We start from the raw sequence: 24,600 nt of genomic DNA on the forward strand, positions 1-24,600 counted from the left end.
GTTGCAATTTCCACCTGGAACAAACCCCTTTGCCTGGAGGGCCCAACTGCTCGTTTCCAGATTGGTGACCAGGATCTCCTGCAATATTTTATTTTTAACTTCAAAGCAGCTACACAGGGCTGCTAATTTGATCAGGGAAGTGGCTCTGGGGGAGGGAGTGTTTAACCCTTTTATCCTACACTATTTTCCTGATCTTAATCCCCTCCCTACACATGTTGTTATTAGCGCTACAGGGATACTAAGACAAGGTACAGATGCTTCTTATTCGATGTGGATCTGAACACAGCCTCCCTCTACTTAGCTTCATATTTTGCAAGATGGTATGACACCCTGGGCCAGAGGAAAAGATGTGGGGAGGGGGGCTGTGGTCTTAGAACTTTATGAAATTATTCTGCAAGAATGCCATATACAGGAATCAAAATCCTATCAATGCACAAAGGCAGCTTATTGCCAGAGGAATTAAAGAAGATCCCCAATGACATACTACTAAAAAGGTAAAGGTGTCCCCAACGAGTCGCGTCCGACTCTAGGGTGCGGTGTTCATCCCCGTTTCTAAGCCGAAGAGCCAGCGCTGTCCGAAGACGCTTCCGTGGTCATGTGGCCGGCATGACTGAACACCGAGGTGCACGGAATGCTGTTACCTTTCCCGCCGAGGCAGTACCTATTTATCTACTTGCAATTTCTTGCTTTCGAACTGCTAGGTTGGCAGGAGCTGGGACTGAAGACGGGAGCTCACTCCGTCACGCAGCACTCGGGTCTCGAACTGCTGACCTGCCGACCTTCCAGTCTGCAGTTCAGTGTCTTAACCACTAAGCCACCGCAGCCCTGACATACTACTAGATGCCATTAAAATGAGATGGGCTTCTGTATGTTATTTTGGTTTTTTTCAAAGAATATTCTCCTTCCTAATGCAAAAAGGGAAGTGTTTACAAAAGTCAAAAGGTTTCACCTCTGCATGTGACCCCCGACGAACAGATTTCACCACAATGGCTTTGTTCTTTTCTTCTATGTCGAATCCGTAGTCATCCTCTTCTGGTAAAACCTGAGGGAGGGTTGAACAAAAACACACAAAATGCAAAGCCTGTGAGCTCTTTCACCAAGTCATGAGTTTGGTCTTGAGCTGTGCCATAGTTTGTTGGTTTTTCAGTATCTCCTCCCTCTTGATCCTCAACCTCAATGGGAAACAAAACATTGTTTATTTCTTTCCACTACTTTATTGTGGTAAGTGTGTGTGAGTGTATATATAAAAATAAAAAAAACTGTGGATACCATGAAAACTAGGGGCAAAAATAAGCAATATTTCTCATTAGTAAATGATTTTGCTTATGGTGTTCTCAGTGAGGCTGCATTCACACAGGAAAAAATGCAAACATAGAAGTGCTTATTTTTGCAACACTGCATGCACTGAACTGCAAATCAGAGCAAATAAGAATAGACTGAAGGCCAAAATACACATGATAGCGGCAGACGTGCTTCATTTCATGTGTTTGCCCTAGAAATAGGGAAGTGGAGAGGTCTTACTGAAATAGCTCCATCACATCTAGTTTGGCCTGCAAAAAAAGAGGATTGTCAAGTGGCTAACACAGGAACATAGGAAGCTGGAGTGAACTGACTCTTGCAGGAATAAGCTGATGAGAGCACATAACATCCACACTGAAAGGCTTGTACCGGTCCGGTTCCCAGTGCATTTCTGGATAAATGTCAAAGTGTTGCTCTTAATCTTTACAGCAATAAAGGAGCAATCCTATGCATGGTTAGGCAGAAAAAGTCCTACAATTCCTAGCATTGTCCAGCAAGCCATGGGAGTTGTAGGACTCTAAATATGCATAGGAGTGACCCTTAAATGGCTTTGGTCCAAGTTATCCCAGGAAGCACCTCCTCCTATATAAGCTCTCTTGTTAAGATCCTCAGATGAGGCCCTGCTCTGAACTGCTTGACTGGAAGTTAAATGAGGGTGGTGATGAGCAGGGCCTTTTCGCAGTGGCATCCTCATTATGGAATGCTCACCACAGAGAATGCTGGCAGGCCAGCTATGTTATTTTTAGAAAGGTAGAAAAAACATTTCTTCCTGAGCAGCATTTGGGGGTGGGGGGCGTGAGTGCAAAGTTGAATTTTAACCCAAGCTTGCTTTCTTTATGACCAGTATGCTGTTTTAATAGTCTTAAGTGGTACTTTTACCATGCTGTGAGCTGCCCAGTGGCTACGGATGAACATGTGGCAGTCTGTGATTTTAAGTTTTTGTTGTACTCCACTTTCGGAGGATTTACCCTAAAAGGCAGATTATAAGTCTGATCGTGAAATAAATAAATATCCAAAAAATAAAATGAAAATTTGCCAAATTACAACAAAAGCTCACATAACCTGCCAGGAAATAAAAAGCACAGGAAAAAAAACTGCTTTATCCTACTACAGCAACCTTTTAAAGTGCTGGGGAGGGGCAGGGGGAATGCAGGGAGACAAAGTTGTTATGTACTTTTAGTCAATGCTATCAACTCATCAATTTCCTTTTGTTGCGGTTGCTCATGATGGCACAAGATTAAGGAAATTATGCCCCCTTCCCTGCAGGAAAGTCTACAAACAGAAGACGACACTCTAGGCTACCTCTGACTTCAAACATGAGAAACAACGGCCATTCAAGGGAGGGTGGAGTTAAGGGGAAACAGAGAAAGAAAAAGTCACCATCATTAGATCCCTCCTTACAAAACATTTTGGGAACAATGCTGCACCAGTGTGTTCACTACAAAGAGCCCCTTGGAGCTCAGCACCTCACTGGTGAATCGTTGGCCTTGCCCATTTACAAGTGGCCCCAGTTTCATCCTCCAGTGCAATAAACGCTTTATGGCCATAAGTTCTGGAGTCAACTGAAATTGCATGGGGACTCATCTGCTCCACATTGCCATTTTGCATTTGGAGATGCTGAGGGATTGCCTGCCTCCCTGGAAAAAGTAAGTTCAAAACAGGCATTTTTCAAAGCCATGCAGGGAGAGCTGTAATCACCTTTGCAGTTCAGCTGGATTCATATGATGAAAGCCCCGGGGAAACCTTGACCCTTGCAAAGTTAAACAAAGCAAAGCACTTTTAATACTATGCACTGGTGATTTACTGTGGCTTAAAATAGTTTCAATGAAAAGAACAGTCAGTTGTGTTTAACCTCTCTTCACATTTAAAAATAAAGTTTTAACGGGCCCCACAAAGTTGGCAGGGTGTGCAAAGCAACCCAACACAGTACACATGACCAAATGAATGTTAATATTAATCAATTAATTGATTATCCATCTGGTCTCTCCAAAAGGGTTAGCAGTGCAATAGAACTCCACCTGCATCCTGTTAAAGAATGTTTATTAATCATCTATCTGCATTTTATTTATTGATTTAAATTTATATAGCACCCATCTGGCGAGTACCCTCATTAAATGTACTTATTAAAAAAACCAAACAATAAAATAACAACCAAAAGAATGAATGAAAAAATGAAAGTATCCAAATCTTAAAACACTAAAAAGCCAGCTTAATAATCAGAGCAACAGATTAGAAATCAAATGCCTGCTGGAAGAGGAAGGGCTTAACCTGGCATCTAAATGTTTACAGTGAAGTGGCCCGGTGGATTTCCCTGGGAAAGGCATTCCACAGATGGAGGTCACTACAGAGAAGGCTCTTTTAATGAAAATCTCCCCATAAATCTGTTGGCAATCTTCTTAAGGACAAAACATTATTAAATTGCTGTCAGTTACAAGACTGGTGCCAAAGGTCTCAGACTGGCCCATGCTGAATCCTACTCTGAAAGCAGGGCCCTAGCACCTCACTCCCTGCATAACTATGGCACTTCGCAAGTAGAGGAAATTGCTGGTCTGATCTCTGCTGTACTGCAGCAGCACCAGAGATGGCTGGAGGGAGTACTGCAGGTTTCAGCCCAGGTGGTGTGAGCCAATAAGGTTCCTGCTAATCCTATAAAGCTGTTGATTCTGTCCTGGCTCCTCAGTGTTGTCAAGTCCACACTCAGCTGCAGTCAGAACTGCTAATAGATTGAGTTTCTGCTCGATACACCTTGGAAAAGTTATTTTATCTCAGCCTCACCTAAGTCACAGGGTGTCTGTACAGCACCATGTTTACTCCTGGAAAGAAATGTGGGATTCAGATGTGATAAATGGCATCTGTCCACTTCCTTCCCATAGCAGAAGAATTCTAAGGAGCACAGTAATTTCAACCACAGCACTCAGTTCTTAAGAGCTAGTGACCCAAACCAGTTCTAGTCATGTAAACCCAGTCTTTGTGCAAGACTTTGAGCTCCTGTCTCTGGATGGGCATGCTCATTTCTATCTGTGCTTGGATGGGGACATGCATTTCCGAAGTCCAATGGGGCGCAGATGGATGGAGGTGGATGCAAATGTTTGTCCAGTTGTGCACCTGTATTGGCTGCATATGTGCCACCCTATGTTCACATGCAGATCTCACTTGCTGGATCAGGGCAAAGCATCTTAAAAAATTATATGGGGGGAAATACACTGTTGAATTTCAATGGGATGTGAATGTGATATGGAAGAATTCTGTAGAAGATCCTACTTAACAGAGAGGTGCAACTGTGCCTGTGCTCCACTTGTTGCCCTATGAACCTGTCTGTTTTCTTAGATCATCATCAGATGCCCTGCTGCAGAAACCCCTGCCTTCAGAGGCTAGGCAACTGGTGAGTGGAGATAGGTCCTTTTCAGTGGTGGGGCCCTAACTCTGGAATAACCTCTGCAGTGCTACTCACCTGGCCCATCCCTACTGAGTGTTAGGTTCCAGGTCAAGATGTTTTTTTTCCCTGGATATTATGAAAAACACACTAACAGTGAGTGTTTTTACACTAGTTTGTGTACTAAATTTGTTGTGTTCCTTTTATTGCTCTGGTGTTTCACTGAATGTTTTATTATGGTTTATATGAATATATTGCTGCTATTAAGTGTATTACTGTAAGATGCCTTGATATATTTTTTTAATTTAGGGGCAGGTTATAAATGCTTAAAATAAATGAACAGATAAAAATTAAAATATCTCCCACATGTTTCATGGCTTGTCATTCCTACAGCTACCTCGACTATTTGTTTCAGCATGCAGCTTCCTGGAATTACCAGTCTTGGAGTCTTATGTTCTGGTTGTGAAAGCACAGTTTTTAAATTACAAAGGAGATATCCTGATATTGCTATATTTTTAGCATCTGGAAGTAAACCTAAGCTTTAATTTTTTTGAAGTATGAAGATAATTTTGTATATTTTTTCAGCATAGAAACAAGTGCACAAAAAAAAGAAATTAAATATTTGTTTGAAGAGGATTTGCTTCACCCTGGAATAATTTGGCTTTGGCACCTGCATATTTTATTTGGCATAAAATATTTGCTATTCCTTCCAGTGTAAGGTCAGAAAGAAGGATAAAAAACCAGGGGGTGATAGAGAAATGGTTCATTTCCCTTTTGCAAACACACTGCAAAAACCTAATGTGTTTCAAAAGCCACCTGGGTAAGACAATCTACCTTTACTCTTGTTTAAAACAGCCCTGAAAAAGAATGCAGCTCTGGATAAGGATGCTGATGATGTAATGTAATGCAGCACTCCAGCCTAGAAGTATAAGAATTGTAGCTGCTCCTTAGGGCCATTTCATACATGCCAAGGACAGTATCTAAGTGTGACATTGTGCTAGGAGAAACTACGTTCTGATTTATGTACAACAGAAGAATCAAATTAAATGTATGTTTGTGCAAGTGTGGTTGCACAGGTGGCTGTGCAAGCAGCTGTGCACCCGGTTATGCAATAATCTTTGCAAGCGCATGTGCAACAGAAAGACTCACTGGAGCTCTGCCAGTGCTATTTGAGTTTGCAGAATGACACTGTTGGATACTGCCCCAAGTGTCAGCATGTGGCAGTGCTGACACCTGTCACACCCTACCCCCTTAAAACACACACTTTTAAAAAAATGGTTTGGTGCTCTAATCGGTGTCGGGTGTTTTAATTTACCACAATGCCCCCAACACAGTGGTACTCTAGGACAGGGATGGGCAGACCTCAGGCTTGCAAGATCTGCTTTCTTTTTTACTAGAACGTTGAGTTTCACCAACCGGAGCACATGCAAAATGGTGCCTCAGGCAGGCAGACACGCTAAGAATTCAGGAAGGGATATGCTTCTGAGATCATGCTCAGCCCAGAAATTTGTGATCAGTACCAGAACCAAACTCACGTGTCTTTTCACACAAAAATCCATTCATGGTTTTCTCCCATGTGTTTTTCCCCCTGAGCAATACAATTTAGGGGTGGGATGAAAGCTTTTTAGAGTCAGAAACCCTTGCTGATCTACTGCAAATCTCCCAGAGATCTATCAGTAAGTCTCGATGGACCTTCTGCCCACTCTTGTTCTTGGACATTATGGGATATTAACACAGTGGCTCCTAGAACCAGCCACCCAATGGTTCTGGAATATATAAACCAATGGTTCAGGGATATAAATCCCTGCAAGAGAAGCATGATCGGTAGGGAAGATCTGTGGATGATGCATAATGAATGAGAAAGATGTGTGCTTTTTTTTTTTTTTTAAGCAAAAACTGATAGTTTATAAAAGGCAGTAAAATTATTCTTTTAGCAACCTTCTGATATCAAATGACTCAGCAATAAGAAGTATGATACTCACACACAAGGTTGAATACTGAGGTAAATAATTAAATTTAGGAATAGCAGAAGCTAGAAAAATATGAGGATACTTATTTTGCTGGCTGCAATCTGCACTGTGGCTTTGTGGGGAAAAAACAACAACATTGATATATACGCCTGCTTCACTAAGAAAAAAAAAAAAGCAGCAGCATAAGGGCAGGCGAAGCCACCCACAGGGGCACACTTTTTCCCCTTAATGGGCATCTGGATCCTTTCCCAACATGCTTTTCCCTTTGCTGCTGACATGGACTTGCTTACTGCTCTTCCATTTTGCCAGTCATCAATAATGAGAGTGGCACAGACTTTGGACCGCTGTCAGGAAATAAACTTGCTTAGAGCACAAACAGTAATCAAGACTAACTACAACAATCCACTAAATAGTGTGACAGAATGGAGTGAGAGAACTGACAGTATCAAAGCACCAGAACATAAGACACCAGGGCAGGTTACTGCAAATACCGATGCGAATAGAAAATAGAGAGCTAGCGTGGGGTAGTGACTAGAGCGTTGGACTGGGAGTCGGGAGATCCGGGTTCTAGTCCCCACTTGGCCATGAAAGCTCACTGAGTGACTTTGGGCCAGTTTCAGCCCAACCTACCTGAGGTTATTGTTGTGAGGCTAAAATGGAGAGGAGGAGGATTATGTACGCCACCTTGAGTTCCTTAAGAAGGAAAAAAAAGGTGGGATATAAATGAAATAAACAAACAAACAAATAAATAATGTGCAAAAAACATCACTGCTTTGTGTGCGTATGATTAAGATACAGCCAACATATGAACCATATTCAGGGGTTCTAAAGAGTGTATTGTTTAAACGAGGAGGGAGAGTGCGCTATCCGCATCCACCTCTGTGTTTTCTTCTCATCATGCTATGGGGGCTCTCTACATGATCCAAAATGCTGGATAATCACACCCCAGCAGGGGCCCACTGACAAGAACCTCCTGGAGTTGCTCCCCCTTTTCACCATTTCAACCTGCTTATTCACCTGCCTCTCGCGTTGGCCCAGGGAGGGGGGAGAGGAATGGGTAGTAGCCATGGCCTACTTGCTCTCTGCCCGTCAAGCAAGTAAATGATGACAGCAGTGATGAGAAAGGGGATGAGGAGCCATAGCAGCTAGTGACAATGGTGGTGAGAAGGTAGGCTCACTGAGGGAGAGGTCCACTGAGTTGTGTCGCCCTCCAAAAACCTGGAGCTGGCACGGTTGCAAATGGCCTGAGTTTAGACTAAATTGTGTTCAACTTCTCACTTAAACTGGTTTAAATGTCACTAATGGTCAAATCGTATGGGGATGTTGGAAGAAAAATGTCCTAGCAGTGGACCTATCTATCTATAGCAAATCAGTTGTTAATACTCCATAACCTTCTAGCATGACCATGACACAGAAAATAGCAGAGAAAGCAGGCTTAATTCTCAGCATCTGGAGTCAACAGAGATAGGAACGAGGTTTAGCCTCCACCCTAAATCTGTTCCTGAGTACAGCCCTACTAATATGTATCTGCACATGGGGCTGAGAAGTGGGTAGCAGGAATGCACCTCTAGCTCTGCACCCAAAGTCACATTTATTCACTTTTTCCTTTATATCCGGCTTTTTTTCCTCTTGCAAGGAATCCAAGGCAGCTTACGTGGTCCTCCTCCTCTCCATTTTATTGTCATGACAATCCTGTGAGGTAGGATCAGGCTGAGAGTCAGCGACTGGCCCAAAGTCACCCAGTGAGCTTCATGGTCAACTGGGGACTAGAACCTGGTTCTCCCAAGTCCCAGCCCAACACTCTAACCACTATACCCCTACCAACATCTCCACCCCTTGTTCGGTGCAACTTCTGCAAAGGGGGGCCTATGCATGAACAATGGAACACCTGGACCAGGTTCCTGATTGTATGGAATGCCTATATGCATTCAGCTGCTCAAACCTAAGTGCCCCCTTGCACACATCACACTGAATGCATGGGCACTGAGGGGGTCGGAGCCAGCTATGATGGGGCATGGCCAGCACACAGTCCCATTCTCCCATGCTCCATGTGGCAGCCTAAGCTTGGATGATGGATGAATCAGGCACACCCTTCTTTAACTGTCTCCTGTATAAATGGATGGCTGCTATTTACTCCTATCTGGAAAAATGAAGTACTGCTCTTGGGGATGCAGTTGTAGTAAGGACAAACATGACTTGTGGACACTGCAGGGAGGTGTGCTTTCAACATGTCTCTATGGCAAAGCACTTAGGGACACACTTCTTTTCCTGCAGAGTCTTTGCAACATACTAGTCCTCACCACACACACACACTACATGTCATAATGATGGGTCATTTTGTTAGAATTAAATCAATGTATCTGTAGGGTTTTTTTCTTACCAGCAAGCTTTTGGCCAAGATGTTTTCGAGGAGTTTGAAGTCATTTCGTAACAGCTTGCTCTTGGAACTTGTACCTTCCATCTCCTCGTCAGCATGAAAGCGGAAATATTGAGACTCATCTTTGAATTCACTCTTCTCTAGTACTAGAAACCAGAAAGTGGGAAGCACACAGATGTGTCAGTACTTGCACACACACGGCAGGGATATAAAAACAATACTGTCATAATTTTAAAATAATTAACTGTGAACAAATCACCAACATCAGCTGCAGGCAATTATATATTGTTTTTCAAGCTGCTACACACCAGCCAGATCCCTCGAAATGCATGGAATTGAATGGTGGGTTTTTTGTTACATCCATTTTCTCATTCAACCCGTATGGAATCATTTTGGATTGAAAGGTGATACGTTGCACGTCATTATGAAGCACTGCAGAGCTTTCTATGAGCATTCATTTTTGTCCCATCAATGGGAAAGTCCTGTAGAGGGGGGGTGTTTTTTCAGAAATCTATCAAATCAAATTAAGCATTTTTCTTTCTGGAAAATATATCGTTGGCACTGTGCCTAGTGGAGAAAAGCTAGAGATGAAAGGAATATAACAAACACCATGTATAATGGAAGCCATTTACGTAATTCTTTCTGTCTGTCCTCATCCTCAAGGCTTTTACTTGATTGCTTTGAGTCTCCCTTTGCTAGATTTCTTTCTTGGCAAAGGGTGGCCTGACAGCATGTGACATGGTGATGAGAGGATGGCAGTCAGTAACATTTGTCACCTGTTCTATTTAACTTGGTCCATTTCTGTGAGAAGCTGCGGGGGCTTGAACTGGGGGTGTGGCTGACCTGTGGGGCCACATATTGCAGTATCTGACCACCCAGGCTGGTCATTCGATCCTCCTAATAAGAGGACTTCCTGTTCCAGTTAAGCCTTGCTTGACCAACAAGGTCTTCTTGAGCTCTCGTGTATTCTTGTATCTTTGGCTGTCCTTCAGTCCCGACTTCTAGCTTGCTCCTCAGTCCAGCCTCATGGTTTGTCCTTTGGTCTGACATTCTTTTTGCTTCTGACTACTGGCTTTGCCCCACAACTCATGGTTCCTGGCTCTCAGCTCACCTCGGACTGCTGCCTGTGGCCCAGACAATTACATGTTTCATTTAATAGGTTCTCATAACAACTGTGGTCCTAAAGCTTATGTTTAGCCCTGCACAGGCTTTAAAGCCAAACAAGGTACATAAACTTATGAAAGGGGCACAGGCGGGCTATGCATGCTGGCCCTATGCCAAATGTCCCCCTGCATGCCAGTCCCACCCTCAATGTCCCCAACTTTGCTGTGTTGAGCGGCAAGATCTGAAAGGGGGTTCTACTCATGTTCACATGAATACAAATAGAACTCTGATCCACATAACTGAGGACCTAGATAAAGAAGAGTCCCCAATTATGAAAAGAGTTCAACTCATGTTCAAGCTAACATGAGTAGAATCCCCTTTCAGACTTCGCCACTCAACCCAGCAAGATTGGGGAACTGAGGGGACAGGACCGGCACGCACAGGGATGCTGGAGTGGGGCCTTGACCACATCACATGCTCTCAGACCACCCTTTGCTAGATTTCCCAGCATGGCCCCATGCCCCTTACATGGGTTTACATACCCCTGTTCAGGCTTAATGCCTGAACAGGGCTTAATTCTTTGTATATTCTGCTCAGACTTAGAAGAAAGAAATATAAAACTATGTCCCTGTTCTGCTCTGTCTGTTTATTTTAAACATATACCCCCTCTTTGAACCAAAAGGCACTCAAGGCAGCTTGGTATGGTAATGGATGAATAGACTAGTAATAGGGGACAGATATCACTATTTGGAAGCTGCCTCATGGCATCTGAAGGTCAACCTACACATTACATTAAATACATAGCATTGTCATGGCCCTGTCCAGCACAGACCCTGGAGAGACCGCTTCAGAGGAACAGGCCTGGGAATCTGCAGAACACCCCACTCTCACAGAGGATGTGAGGAACCTGCAGCAGACCATGGGCAACCTGAAGTGCTCAGTCACAGGGATGCCTCACTGGGGGTCTCCAAGAATCCCTTCAAACCCAAGAATCCCAAGCCCTGCCTTGATCCCCAACTCTCCTCACTTTGCCCTGGGTCTCCAGAGCAGAGGTGGCAGCAGATCTGGTGGGAAAACCAGAATTGCCAGAGGAATGCCCACTGGGTTGCCAGAAGGCTCTGTCATCAGAGATCTAGTTGGGAGGAGCGAGTGACTCAGGAGAAAGTGTCCTCTTCAGATGCAGGAAAAGACACACCTATGAGTAATGGACCATGAGAGGACCAGGAAGAGGAGGAGCTAACAGTGTGTATATAAGCCTCCTCTGAACCTTTGTTGCCCTTTAAGCCCATTTACTCCAGCTCTGACTTCCACACCAGGTGCAGGTCATGGAAAAGTGTGCAGCTCATGTGGATCAGAACTGCAGCAGACAGAGAGATGACACATGATAAATAGAGATGGCAAAAAGAGATCCCATTAGTGCCAATAGGATCTTGTCAAAATATCGCTATTTGGTGCAGAGAGGGCTGTTGTTGTTTTTCCAGGAGACAGTCAGATTGGAAGAATTAAACCTTCTCCCACACATGCTGTGGTCCTGATCTGAATTGTGGGCCCCCATACTCGCTTTTAAGTAAACAAAATTGCACACGGAGCTGGATGCTATGCATTTAATGTAATGTGTAGTTTGACCCTGAGTGACTAAGGATGGAAGACAGACCTCTGAAGTACATAGTCCAGCATGTCAAATATCATGTTCTAATCACTGATGTAAGAACATAAGAAGTGCCATGCTGGTCCATCTAGTCCAGCATTCTGTTCACACAGTAGCTACCAGCTGCCTGTGGAAAGTCCAAAAGTAGGACATGAGTACAAAAGCACCCTCCTGTCCATGTTCCCCAGCAACTGGTGTACATAGGCATACTGCCTCTGATCCTTGAGGTAGGATATAGCCATCAGGACTAGTCGTCACTGATGACTCATCAATGACCTCATCAGTCATGAATTTGTCCAATCCCTTTTAGAGTCATCCATTTACATCTTGTGGAAGTGAATTCCATAGTTTAACTATGTGCTGTATGAAGAAGTACTTTACATGTCCTGAATCTCCCACCAATCAGCTTCATGGGATGACCACAAGTACTTGTATTATGAGAGAAGGAGAAAAATGTCTCCTTATCACTTTCTGCACACCATACAAAATTTTGTACACCTCTCTCATGTCTCACCTCACTTGCCTTTTCTCTAAGCTAAACAGTCCCATATGTTGTAACTGTTATCATTTAAGTTGCTCTTTTCTGCACTATACTACTGATGTGAGTTCACACATTGTTTTGAATTAAAATAAAGGCATAAGGGATGCACAGATGGAAAGTATCGATCCATGGCGGCCTTTTGTGTAGCTCTGGATCTCATCTCTCCACTTTCCCACCTCCATAGAGCGCCTCTGCTATCGCCATCCATATCCTGATCCTGCTAATCCCAGCAGGACCAACTTGCTCTCCCTGCAGCACATCTGACACCCTGCCCCTGCAGACAGGCATGAGCCTAGGTTGTACATTGCTGACACAGAATCCGAAATATCCAAGCGAGTATGCAAAAAAAATCAACGGCTGCTTTTCATCCGCTGCTTGGAAAAAATCCAGCTGGTAAACACAGGTCCATTGTGAGACTTCCAAAGGCCAGCCAGCTCCATAGAAAGAGAGAGAATGGCCATTGCACTAAATTAACTTCTCAGCTGTGTCTCTTCTCCTTCAGCAGTTTTAAAATCATTTATTTGGCTGGGACTTGCTGAACCAGTTTGAATACAGAGGTCATGTCCTAATATCTACCTTCATTCTCTGGGGCCATGTCACAGGTTGCTATTATAGCTGACATGCGAAAGGTTTATAACAGAAATCTACAGATGATCCTGTGTACAACTCTAATCACCTACACTTGAGTTGTTCACTACTTTTTACATTTTACTCAGCACTGCTGAACGTGTCCTAGGCCAAACCTGCCTATAGCCCTTCCTGCCCACCATTTCGTTTGCCACTGCTTGTATTGACAATAATGTGCTTGTATTATTTCCTCTATGTTCAGGGGCAAGTGCTGGTGCTCATGTAGCCAAAATAGCATTAGGCATGCACAAGAGAGAGGTATCAGTAGGCTCAGGCAAACCCCAAGGCTTGCAGAAATACAAAAAATGTTTTTGGGGGAAGCAAGCTGGGGGAATCCAAAACAGCCCAATGACGACGGAGTATGCTCAACGCTAATGTGCATGTGCACTAATGCACAGTTGTACAAATGTGCTAATCCATATTAAGCAATGTGAATTAGTGCTAATCCGCATTAACTAATGTGCATTAGCACTAATGCGCATTAGTTAATATAAATTTGCACAAATCTCCCCAAAAGTTGAGGGGGTGAAAAATGCACAGATCCCACCCAAAATCTGTATTTTCACACTTTAGCTTATGGGAGGAAATGCACATTTTTGGTCAGAAGGGGGGATTGTTTTATTTTTGTACAACTAAATTTGTGTGCAATTCCCAGAAAGTTTTTTTTTTTAAACCACCAGTCTGCAAGTCCGTGGAATCCGCATGACTTGGAAAAAGCTGGTCCGCTGAGGGATCTGTGGACAGATTCATAGAAATCTGAACTCATTTGAATCTGTTGCAGAGTTTTCCACCATCCTTAATGGGTGGCAAGTGGTAGGGGAGAATGAAAGAAATGGAGCAGCTGGAATCCTGAATAGCAGCGCTCTATACTGCAACATTTTACTGCAGGTCGCAATTCTTGCCTTCAATAACTATGAATGACTGAACAAAAGATGGAGCAGTGGTAGACTGAATGCTCTGGATGTAGATGGCCCAGGTTCAACCCACAAATTCCAGACCCAGCACTGCATGCAGCATTTTCAGGCAGCTGACAGAGCCTCAGCACCCTGGCAGGGCCCATCTCTAATGCCTGTCCTGTCCCTCTTTACAACTGCTAGGGCAGGTGCCATTTTTAATTTACAACAATACTACCAACATACCATTGCTTTGGAGCATTGTGTAAAATTTAAATGTCAGCACTCCACTGCAGCTGTCCACTACTAGATAAGCCTACCAATATAGGAGGGGGATACAGGAGAGCATTTTGCTGAGGACCCCCTTGAACCTGAAGCTGGTTCTGCCAGCATTTGTTGGGTATCCTAGTTGGAAGGGGCCCCTGCCCAAGGATGTGGAGAGCTGCTGCTGTTCAGCAGAGATAATACTAGCCTAAATGGACTGGCAATCCAATGGTATAAGATACCTTTCCCCAACCTAGTGCCCTCCAGATTTGTTGGACTACAATGTCCAGCACCCTCCATCCAGCATGTGGTCCAACACATCTGGAAAGCACCATGTTAGGGAAGGCTGGTACAAGATAACTTCATACATATGTAAGTGATCATCCCAGTAACGTAAGAAAACTAATTCCAGTGATTGCCTTATGCTCGCCTGCTTATGAAAACAACATCCTAAACCTAGCTTGCTGCCACTGTTAGGGATAGGAAAGGTCTTTCCATGATGGTAGATGTATGGAAGCAATGTAGGACATAGAATCATAGAATCTTAGAACAGTAGGGTTGGAAGGGGCCTACAAGGCCATCAAGTCCAACGCCCTGCTCAGTGCAGGAATCCAAGTCAGAGCATCCCTGACATATGGCTGTCCAGCCTCATCTTGAATGCCTCCAGTGTGGGAGAGCCCACCACCTTCCTAGGTAATTAGTTCCATTGTCGTATTGCTCTAATAGTCAGGAAGGTTTTCCTGATGTTCAGCCGGAATCTGGCTTCATGTAACTTGAGCCCATTATTCCATGACCTGCACTCTGGGATGATCGAGAAGAGATCCTGGCCTTCCTCTCCGGGACAACCTTTCAAGTACTTGAAGAGCGCTATCCTATCCTCAGTCTTCTCTTCTCAAGGCTAAACATGCCCAGTTCTTTCAGTCTCTCTTCACAGGGCTTTGTTTCCAGTCCCCTGATCATCTTTGTTGCCCTCCTCTGAATCCTCTCCAGTTTGTCTGCATCCTTCTTAAAATGTGGTGCCCAGAACTGGACACAGTACTCCATATGAGGCCTAACCAGTGCTGAGTAGAGGGGAACTAGTACTTCCTGGGATTTGGGAGCTATGCTTCTATTAAAGCAGCCCAAAAGAGCATTTGCCTTTTTTGCAGCCACATCACATTGTTGGCTCATATTCAGCTTGTGATCTACCACAATTCCAAGATCCTTCTCGCTTGTAGTGTTGTTGAGCCACGTATCCCCCATCTTGTAACTGTGCATTTGGTTTCTTTTTCCTAGGTGCAGAACTTGGCATTTATCCCTATTAAATTTTATTCTGTTCTTTCTGTCCAGCACTCCAGTGTATCATAGAATCATAGAATAGTAGGGTTGGAAGGCGCCTACAAGGCCATCAAGTCCAACCCCCTGCTCAATAAAGGAGAGCTCTTTGAATTTTGTTTCTGTCTTCCAAAGTATTAGCTATCCCGCCAAATTTTGTGTCCTCTGCAAATTTGATCAGCATTCCCTGCACCTCCTCCTCCAAGTCATTAATAAAAATGTTGAAGAGCACTGGGCCCAGGACTGAGCCCTGCGGTACCCCGCTTGTTACCTCTCCCCAGTTTGAGAAGATCCCATTGATAAGCATTCTTTGAGTCCAATTCTGTAGCCAACTGTGGATCCACCAGATCGTTGTTTCACCTAGCCCACTTTGAGCTAGTTTGCTCAACAGGATATCATGGGGAACTTTGTCAAAAGCTTTGCTGAACTCGAGGTATATGATGTCTTCAGCATTCCCACAATCCACAAGGGAGGTTACTTGATCAAAAAATGAGATCAGATCAGTCTGGCAGGGTTTGTTCTTGACAAATCCATGTTGGCTTCGAGTAATCACTGCTTTGTTTTCAAGGTGCTTACAGATTAATTGCTTTATCATCTGCACCAGAATTTTCAAAGGGTTTGATGTCAGACTGACTGGTCTGTAGTTCCCTGGTTCCTCCTTTTTACCCTTTTGAAGATAGGGACAACATTAGCCCTCCTCCAGTCATCTGGCACTTCACCCGTCCTCCATGATTTCTCAAAGAGAATAGACAGTGGTTCTGAGAGTTCTTCTGCCAGTTCCTTTATTACTCTGGGATGCAGTTCATCTGGCTCTGGAGATTTGAACTCATTCAAAGTAATTAGGTGTTCCTTGACCCTATGCCTATGGATCTCAAGCTGCAATCCTGCCCCTTCAGCCTGTACTGAATAGAGGTGGGTAGCCTGCCTGATAGGCGGGAGCGAGGGGGCATGTGTCCACCTGATGGAGGCAGTAGGGGGAGTGTTGGGGGCCAGAACATACCGAGGCTGGGCGGCAGGCGCTGGCGGAGCACTAGTAGGGGTGGACGAAAGTCACTTACCTGTCCTCGAAGGACGTTCGCGGTGGGGGGGAGGCGCTTCGCTGCTCCCCCCGCAAAGTTCCGGCCGGGGGGGGGAGGCTTCCCGCCTCGGCCCGGCCGAAATTCAGGCCGGGGAGGAGGCTTCCCGCCTCGCCCGGCCGCGAACGCGAAAGTTAAAAAAAAAACAACAACATGCCCCCTGATAGGCTACGTGACGATTCACGTAGCCTATCACGGCTAGATCTGCAAAGTCAGCCGTGATAGGCTACGTCAATCGTCACGTAGCCTATCACGGGTGACTTAAAAAAAAAAAAGGCGCGTACGCTAATGGCGGCCCCCATAGGGAGCCGCCATTCGCGTTCCTTATTTAGTCGCTGTAGTCTACGTAAATGTTTACGTAGACTACGGCGAAAATAAGGGCAACGCAAATAGCGTTGCCCTTATTTTTGCCGCAGTCTACGTAAACATTTACGTAGACTACAGCGACCAAATAAGGAACGCGAATGGCGGCTCCCAATGGGGGCCGCCATTATCCGTACACGCTTTTTTTTTTTTTTTAAGTCACCCGTGATAGGCTACGTGACGATTGACGTAGCCTATCACGGCTGACTTTGCAGATCTAGCCGTGATAGGCTACGTGAATCGTCACGTAGCCTATCAGGGGGCGTTTTTTTTTTTTTCTTTTATTGCAATGGCGGCGGCAGCAGCCGGTCAAAAGACCGGCTGCCTCTCCCGCCCCACTCGAACACCCGCCGAACCGCCGGCCGGACCCGCCGCCGGGAGGGACATTCGGCGAAGGTAAGTCCCGTCCCGGGGGGGGTGTGGGGGGCGGGGGGGGGTTCGGAGGATTTCTCCCCGAAACTTGTTCAAGGGGCCGAACACGTTGGCGCTCGGCCCCCCGAAGTTTCGGGGAGAAATTCTCCGCCAACCCTAAGCACTAGGAGCAGGCCATGTCAGGTAAGGGGAACAAGGGTGAGATGTTTAGTATCTCCTGCTCCAGGCCTGACCAGAGCCAAAGGATGACTGGGGGAGGCGTGACCCCATCTTCTGGCCTTCGTTTGCTGCTCTGCAATGCCAGGTCTGTTACCCAGAAAACCTCCCTCATCCATGACATGATCCTGGATGAGGGTGCAGACCTGGCATGTATTACGGAGACCTGGCTGGCCAAGGCTGCTGCTCCAACCCTTGCGGCCATGTGTCCAGCCAGATTTTCGTATGCATAGCAGCTGAGGGCTGGGGATTAGGGAGGGGGAGTGGCTGTTATCTACCGAGAGTCCTTGGTCTTCACCAGACCCCCTCTCCAGGAGACCAAGGTTGCTGAGTGCATGTACTGGATGGAGGTTGGGCCCGAAGGGCAGTCTGGGGATTCTGCTCGTGTACCGTCCACCCCACTGCACGACTGACTCCCTGGCCGAGGTGCTTGAGGTGGTCTCTGATGTGCGTGTAAAGTCCCCTAACTTACTGGTGTTGGGGGACTTCAACGTACATTCAGAGGCCATCCTCACAGGAGCACCTCGGGACTTCATGGAGACCATGGCTTCCTGGGTGCTGCACCATATTCTAACTGGGCCCACCCATGTAGCCGGTCATGCACTAGACCTTGTGTTTGTTTCTGGAGAAGTGGGGAGTGATCTGGAAGTTGGGGGTATATCCACCCCCCCCCTTGTCATGGTCAGATTGCTATCTGGTGACGTTGGACTTCTCAGTTCCACAACCGCTCCACAGGGGTGGAGGACCCATTAAAATGGCCCGCCCCAGGCGTCTTATGGATCCAAGTGGATTCCTGAATGCACTTGGGGATTCTCTGGGGCACACCAACGGCCACTCGGTCGAGACCCTGGTGGGTGGCTGGAATGCCGCAAACACTGGGGCATTAGATCTGGTGGCTAGGAAATGCCCTCTCCCCCTGAACAGGGCTCGGACTGCACCATGGTTCAATCCGCAGTTACGAACTCTGAAACAGGAGGTAAGACGGCTAGAGTGCTGGTGGCGGAAGTCTCGCTCCAAAGACGATCAGACACGGGCTAGAGCTGTATCTTCAGCCTATCACGTGGCGGTGAAGGCAGCAAAAAAGGAATATTATGCTGCCTCTATCAAGTCCGCAGAGTGCTGTCCCAGGAGGCTGTTCCAAGTGGTCCGGAGCCTGGTCGGTCCTGTGGCTCCGGAACCACTGGAGCATTCTAAGGCCTCCTGTGAGGCCTTGGCAAGGCACTTTGCAGATAAAATTGATTGGATTAGGAGTGTTACTCCGCACACTGTGGATACAGTTAGTGAGCAAGAGGCGGCCTGTGGCAAACCGGTTTTGTGGGATCGGTTCCAGCTTCTTCCTTCAGATGAAGTAGACAAGGTACTTTCATCTGTAAGGCCGACCACCTGCTTACTTGATCCTTGCCCATCTTGGCTCATTATGGGCTGCAGAGAGAAACTGGGTGAGGGGATCAGGGAGGTGGTGGACGCCTCCCTTGAGGATGGAGTGATGCCTTCAGCCCTCAAGGAGGCAGTGATAAGACCGCTCTTAAAGAAGCCCTCCTTGGATCCTCAAGTTCTGAACAACTTTCGCCCAGTCCCAAATCTGCCATTTTTGGGCAAGGTGATTGAGCGGGTGGTGGCGATGCAGTTGAAGGCACACTTGGAAGAAACTGATTATCTAGACCCATTTCAGTCAGGCTTCAGGCTTGGGCATGGGACAGAAATGGCCTTGGTGGATGATATGAGGAGGGCTCTGGATAGGGGCGAATGCTCCTTCCTTGTTCTCCTCGACCTCTCAGCGGCTTTTGATACCGTTGACCATGGTATCCTCCTGGACCGCCTGGAGGGGTTGGGCATTGGAGACACCGTGTTGTGGTGGTTCCAGTCCTTCCTCTCTGGCAGGTACCAGAGGGTAGCACTGGGAGAGGAGGTTTTGGACCCGTGGCCACTCACTTGTGGGATGCCACAGGGTTCCATCCTCTCCCCGATGCTATTTAACATCTATGTGAAGCCGCTGGGGGCTATCATCAGGAGGTTTGGGGTGCGGTGTCATCAATATGCGGATGACACGCAGCTCTACCCCTCGTTCAAATCTTCACCAAGGTTGGGCGTAGAGTCCCTGTCCAAATGTCTGGAGACGGTGAGTGGGTGGATGGGGAGGAATAAGCTGAACCTGAACCCTGACAAGACCGAGGTACTTTTGGTGGGAGACAAGAGGAGGCGGGAGGATGTTGACCTGGTGTTGAATGGGGTACGGCTACCCTTGAAAGACCAGGTCCGCAGCCTGGGGGTCATTTTGGACTCCCAGCTGTCCATGGAGGCTCAGGTGTCAGCTGTGAGCCGTCCAGCACCGTATCAACTCCATCTGATACGGCAGCTGCACACCTTCCTTCCTGACCATCTGCTCCCATCGGTAGTACATGCCCTGGTCTCCTCTCGTTTAGACTACTGTAATGTGCTCTACATGGGGTTACCCTTGAAGATGGTTTGGAAGCTGCAGCTGGTACAGAACGCGGTGACTCATCTGATTAAAGGCAGCCACTGGCAAGATCACATCACTCCAGTGCTGAAGGAGTTGCACTGGTTACCAGTTGTTTTCCAGGCCAAATTCAAGGCGTTGGTTTTGACTAGGGATGGCGGAGAATTTCTCCACGAATCTTCGGGAGGCCGAGTGCCGACACATTCGGCCCCCCGAAAGTGTTGGGGAAATTCTCCGCCAGCCCCCCGCCGCCCCCCCCCGGAATGGGACTTACCTTTGGCAAATGTCCCTCCCGGCGGTGGGTCCCGGCAGCGTTTTGGCAGCGTTTTGGTGAGAGTGGGGGCGACGGCCGGTCTCCCGACCGGCTGCCCCCGCTGCCATTACAAAATAAAGTAAAAAAAAAAACACACACCCGTGATAGGCTACGTGACGATTTACGTAGCCTATCACGGCTAGATTTCCAAAGTCAGCTGTGATAGGCTACGTGACGATTTAGGTAGCCTATCACGGGTGACTTTGGAAATCTAGCCGTGATAGGCTACGCAAATCGTTACGTAGCCTATCACGGGTGTGTGTGTTTTGTTTTGTTTTTTACTCTCTTTTTTCACGGCCAGGGAGACGGGGCGCTCCTCCCCGGCCTGAATTTTGCCGGCGAGGGATGGGGCGCCTCCCCCCCTCGCCTGAACTTCGGGGGGAGAACCGAAGCACCTCCCCCACACCGCGAAGCAAGCTGCGGGGCAAGGTAAGTCCCTTTCGTCCATCCCTAGTTTTGACCTTTAAAACCCTATATGGTTCCGGCCCAGCCTATCTTAAGGAGCGCCTCCAGCAACACCAGACAGGCCGCTTAACAAGATCAGCCTCGGATGGCCTTCTCTCTGTCCCATCAGCCAGGACAGCTAGACTGGTGGGGATGAGGGAGAGGGCCTTTTTTGTGGTGGCCCCCACTCTGTGGAACTCCCTCCCTAGGGAACTCCACCATGCCCCCTCTTAATGAGCTTCCGCTGTGCATTAAAAACGTGGTTGTTCAGGCAGGCATTTGGGGCGGGTTAGGGTATTTTAGAAAACGTTTTTATTGTAGAATTTTATTGTTTTAAGCTTTTTTATTATATGCTGTACATTGCCCAGAGCGGCTGGGTGACCAGCCAGATGGGCGATTAATAAATTTAATAAATAAATAAATACTTCGCCTTTGCCAGGGGGGTCATACACCCTCTTTTGGGAGAAGACTGAGCCAAAGTAGGAATTGAGCACCTCTGCCTTTTCTTTGTCATCTGTGATCATTTTGCCATCCTTATTTAATAGCTGAACCACCATTTCTTTCCTCTGTCTTTTACTATGCACGTGGCTGAAGAAAGCCTTTTTGTTGCTTTTAGCATCCCTCGCTAACCTCAGCTTGTTCTTAGCTTTAGCCTTCCTGACACCATCCCTGCAATTCTGTGCTACCTGCCTGTACTCTTCCTTTGTTGCTTGGCCTTCCTTCCACTTCCTATTTGTCCACTTCCTTTCCACTTCCACTTCCCCTTTTTTGTTTTCATATTATCTCTAAGCTCTTTGTGAAGCCACATTGGCTTCTTCTGTTGTCTTCCACCTTTCCTTCTGGATGGAATTGTTTGTAATTGTGCTTTTGAGAATTTCCTTTTTTAAAAGCTTCCACCCATCTTGGACTCCTTTTCTCATTAGAGTCGCTTGCCATTGGACCTTACTAATCATTGTGCTGAGTTTATTAAAATCAGCTTTCCTAAAATCCAGGGTATGGATTTGACTACACTCGGCTTTTGCTTCTCTTAGAACCAAGAACTCGAGTATAACATGGTCAATTTCCCCCAGAGTTCCTGTAACTGCTACTTTATCCACCATGTCTTCTCTGTTGGTTAGGATCAAGTCAAGGATAGCCAATTCTCTAGTTCCTTCCTCTACTTTCTGTAGGAGGAAGTTATCCGACACACAAGTCAGGAATTTCCTGGAAGAGTAGTGTTATGCCCCACCACAGGCTGAGAAACTGGTAGAACTTTAGTTTAGACTTTAGAGAAGTGGCAGAGACAGTTGTTATTTAAAAAAATCAATTATTATTAAAACAAACTGAATGACAAACAAACTGAATGACAAACAAACTTGTATGCGAATTATTTTCTACTCTAAACTTCACAAATGCTAACTCTCTTCACTCACCTCTGTTGCCCTCACTCAATCTAACTCCCTCAACACACTCTAATGGAGCCTTCCCTGACCTGGTACCCTCCGGACAGTGGAGGCTGGTGGCTCTGATTTCGGTGGGGCTGAGAATCCATTCCGGGTTTCAGTCAGAAGCAGCCAGGACTCTAAAGGAGTTGTCCAAGGTGCTGAACCCTGGACTGCAACTCCTAGAATGCCCCAGCCAGCTATTTCCTTTTCATGTATACCTTTCAATTTTCATACAGAGGGCAAAGCAGTCAGATAGTTAAAGGTTTGGGGCTCTCCTTGCATCTCATAGGCCCAAAAAAGTGGCTACTTCATACTTTGCATTGTGACAACATTATGCAGTAGAGGGATTTGCCACATTTCCTGGTTAATGAGACAATGTGAGGTCCCTGTTAATTGTCTAGGATAAGGGGATATTGATGAATTACCATGGTGCATGAATCCATTGTTGCAGAGTCCAACACCCAGTGCGACAGCTTCCTCCCTCGTCTGACAGTCTCCCTGGTAACAAGAGAGGACAAATGTTACACCTCAGACCATTTCCTAATTCACGCAACTTCCCCTCTGGCCTGTGACTGGGCCTGGCTCTCAAATTAGCATGGTGCTCTTTGCAAAGAAACAATAGTTAAGCAATTAAAATAGGACTCCCTTTGCTTAAATCCCATTCATTCCTATATATAGTAGCTCTTGCCTCCCACAGGAACTGGAAGGATAAAGACCAGAGCTCCGGAAAGCAGCTGTTTTAAAAGTACAAATGCAGCTCACTACCTCAATGTCGAGACCCTTCCTTAACTGGCAATTTCAACAGTCTGAATTCACTGCCCTTTGGACACAGACAATAAAACACCTCGTTAGGACAAGAGGCAGCCAAACCCATGTAGGAATGAAGGTGAAGACTCCTTATTTAGACTTCCAAAGGTCAGATACAATACAATTTATATATTATACTATTTATTCCCCCACAAAAAAACCCACATCCCTTTTAAAAATAAAAACACTCTGTAGTCACATTATTTGAAGGCTCGTGCACAACAGGAATTATGCAATATATGTTTCAGCTGAATCTGCAAAAGCACAGAAAAATATTTGTTTTGGAGCCTGAGGCCTGATTTATCCGCACAGTCTTTTGTGGGTGTGGTTACTTGAAATAGAACCACACAGGCACAGCTCCCTCTGGCAAGCTGCTCCTTGAGCCTCTCCACCATGTGACTTTTAACACCACCAATGCAACTCCTTATCCCCACCATAACAGAGGTCCCACTGGGGTCAGGAAGGCTTTCTCCTTCACCCCCATTGGAACTTGGAGATGTTTCCCTCTTCCTCAAGGATATCAGGGGCTGTGCCACAACTTGTTGTTGTTGTTCAGTCGTTCAGTCATGTCCGACTCTTCGTGACCCCATGGACCATAGCACGCCAGGCCTTCCTGTCCTGCGCTCTCTCCCGGAGTGTGCTCAAGTTCATATTCATTGCATCGGTGATGCTATCTAGCCATCTCATCCTCTGTCGTCCCCTTCTCCTTTTGCCTTCAGTCTTTCCCAGCATCAGGGTCTTTTCCAGAGAGTTTTCTCTTCGCATTAGGTGGCCAAAATATTGGAGCTTCACCTTCATTATCTGTCCTTCCAATGAGCACTCAGGGTTGATTTCCTTTAGGATGGACTGATTTGACCTCCTTGCAGTCCAGGGGACTCGTAAGAGTCTTCTCCAGCACCACAGTTCGAAAGCATCCATTCTTCGGCGCTCAGCCTTCCTTAGAGTCCAGCTCTCACAGCCATACATTACTACTGGGAAAACCATAGCTTTGATTAGACGGACCTTTGTTGGCAAGGTGATGTCTCTGCTTCTTACTATGCTGTCTAGGTTTGCCATAGCTTTCCTCCCAAGGAGCAAGCGTCTTTTAATTTCATGGCTACAGTCACCGTCTGCGGTGATCTTGGAGCCCAAGAAAGTAAAATCTGTCACAGCTTCCATTTCTTCCCCTTCTATATGCCAGGAAGTGATGGGGCCAGATGCCATGATCTTCGTTTTTTTAATGTTGAGTTTCAAACCAGCTTTTGCACTCTCCTCTTTCACCCTCAACAAGAGGCTCTTGAGATCCTCTTCGCTTTCTGCCATTAGGGTGGTATCGTCTGCATATTGATAATTGTTGATAATTGATAATTGTTGATAATTCTCCCAGCAATCTTAATTCCGACCTGTGATTCATCCAACCCAGCGTTTCTCATGATGTACTCTGCATATAAGTTAAATAAGCAGGGTGACAATATGCAGCCTTGTCGTACTCCTTTCCCAATTTTGAACCAATCGGTTGTTCCATGTCTGGTTCTTACTGTTGCTTCTTGACCCTCGTACAGGTTTCTCAGGAGACAGGTAAGGTGGTCTGGTACTCCCATCACTTTAAGAATTTGCCACAGTTTGTTGTGATCCACACAATCAAAGGCTTTAGCGTAGTCAATGAAGCAGAAATAGACGTTTTTCTGGAATTCTCTTGCTTTCTCCATGATCCAGCGAACATTGGCGATTTGATCTC

At 46.2% G+C, this 24,600-nt stretch overlaps 1 protein-coding gene across 2 annotated transcripts in view; it reads right to left on the reverse strand.

Moving 5' to 3' along the window:
• PREX1 (phosphatidylinositol-3,4,5-trisphosphate dependent Rac exchange factor 1) overlaps window positions 1-24,600 on the reverse strand; it is a 335,075-nt gene that overhangs the window by 77,530 nt on the left and 232,945 nt on the right. For both annotated transcript variants that reach the window (XM_084854076.1, XM_084854075.1), the window contains 3 exons: window positions 22,502-22,574; window positions 9,023-9,165; window positions 950-1,042 (listed from right to left, as the gene is read on the reverse strand). In XM_084854076.1, the coding sequence (XP_084710202.1) occupies window positions 950-1,042; window positions 9,023-9,165; window positions 22,502-22,574 (309 nt within the window). The remainder of the gene's footprint in view (window positions 1-949; window positions 1,043-9,022; window positions 9,166-22,501; window positions 22,575-24,600) is intronic.

Source organism: Heloderma suspectum, chromosome 4 (assembly GCF_057233095.1).
Source record: "Heloderma suspectum isolate Gila_16-S chromosome 4, 16-S_ref, whole genome shotgun sequence".
Taxonomy (NCBI): Eukaryota; Metazoa; Chordata; class Lepidosauria; order Squamata; family Helodermatidae; genus Heloderma; species Heloderma suspectum.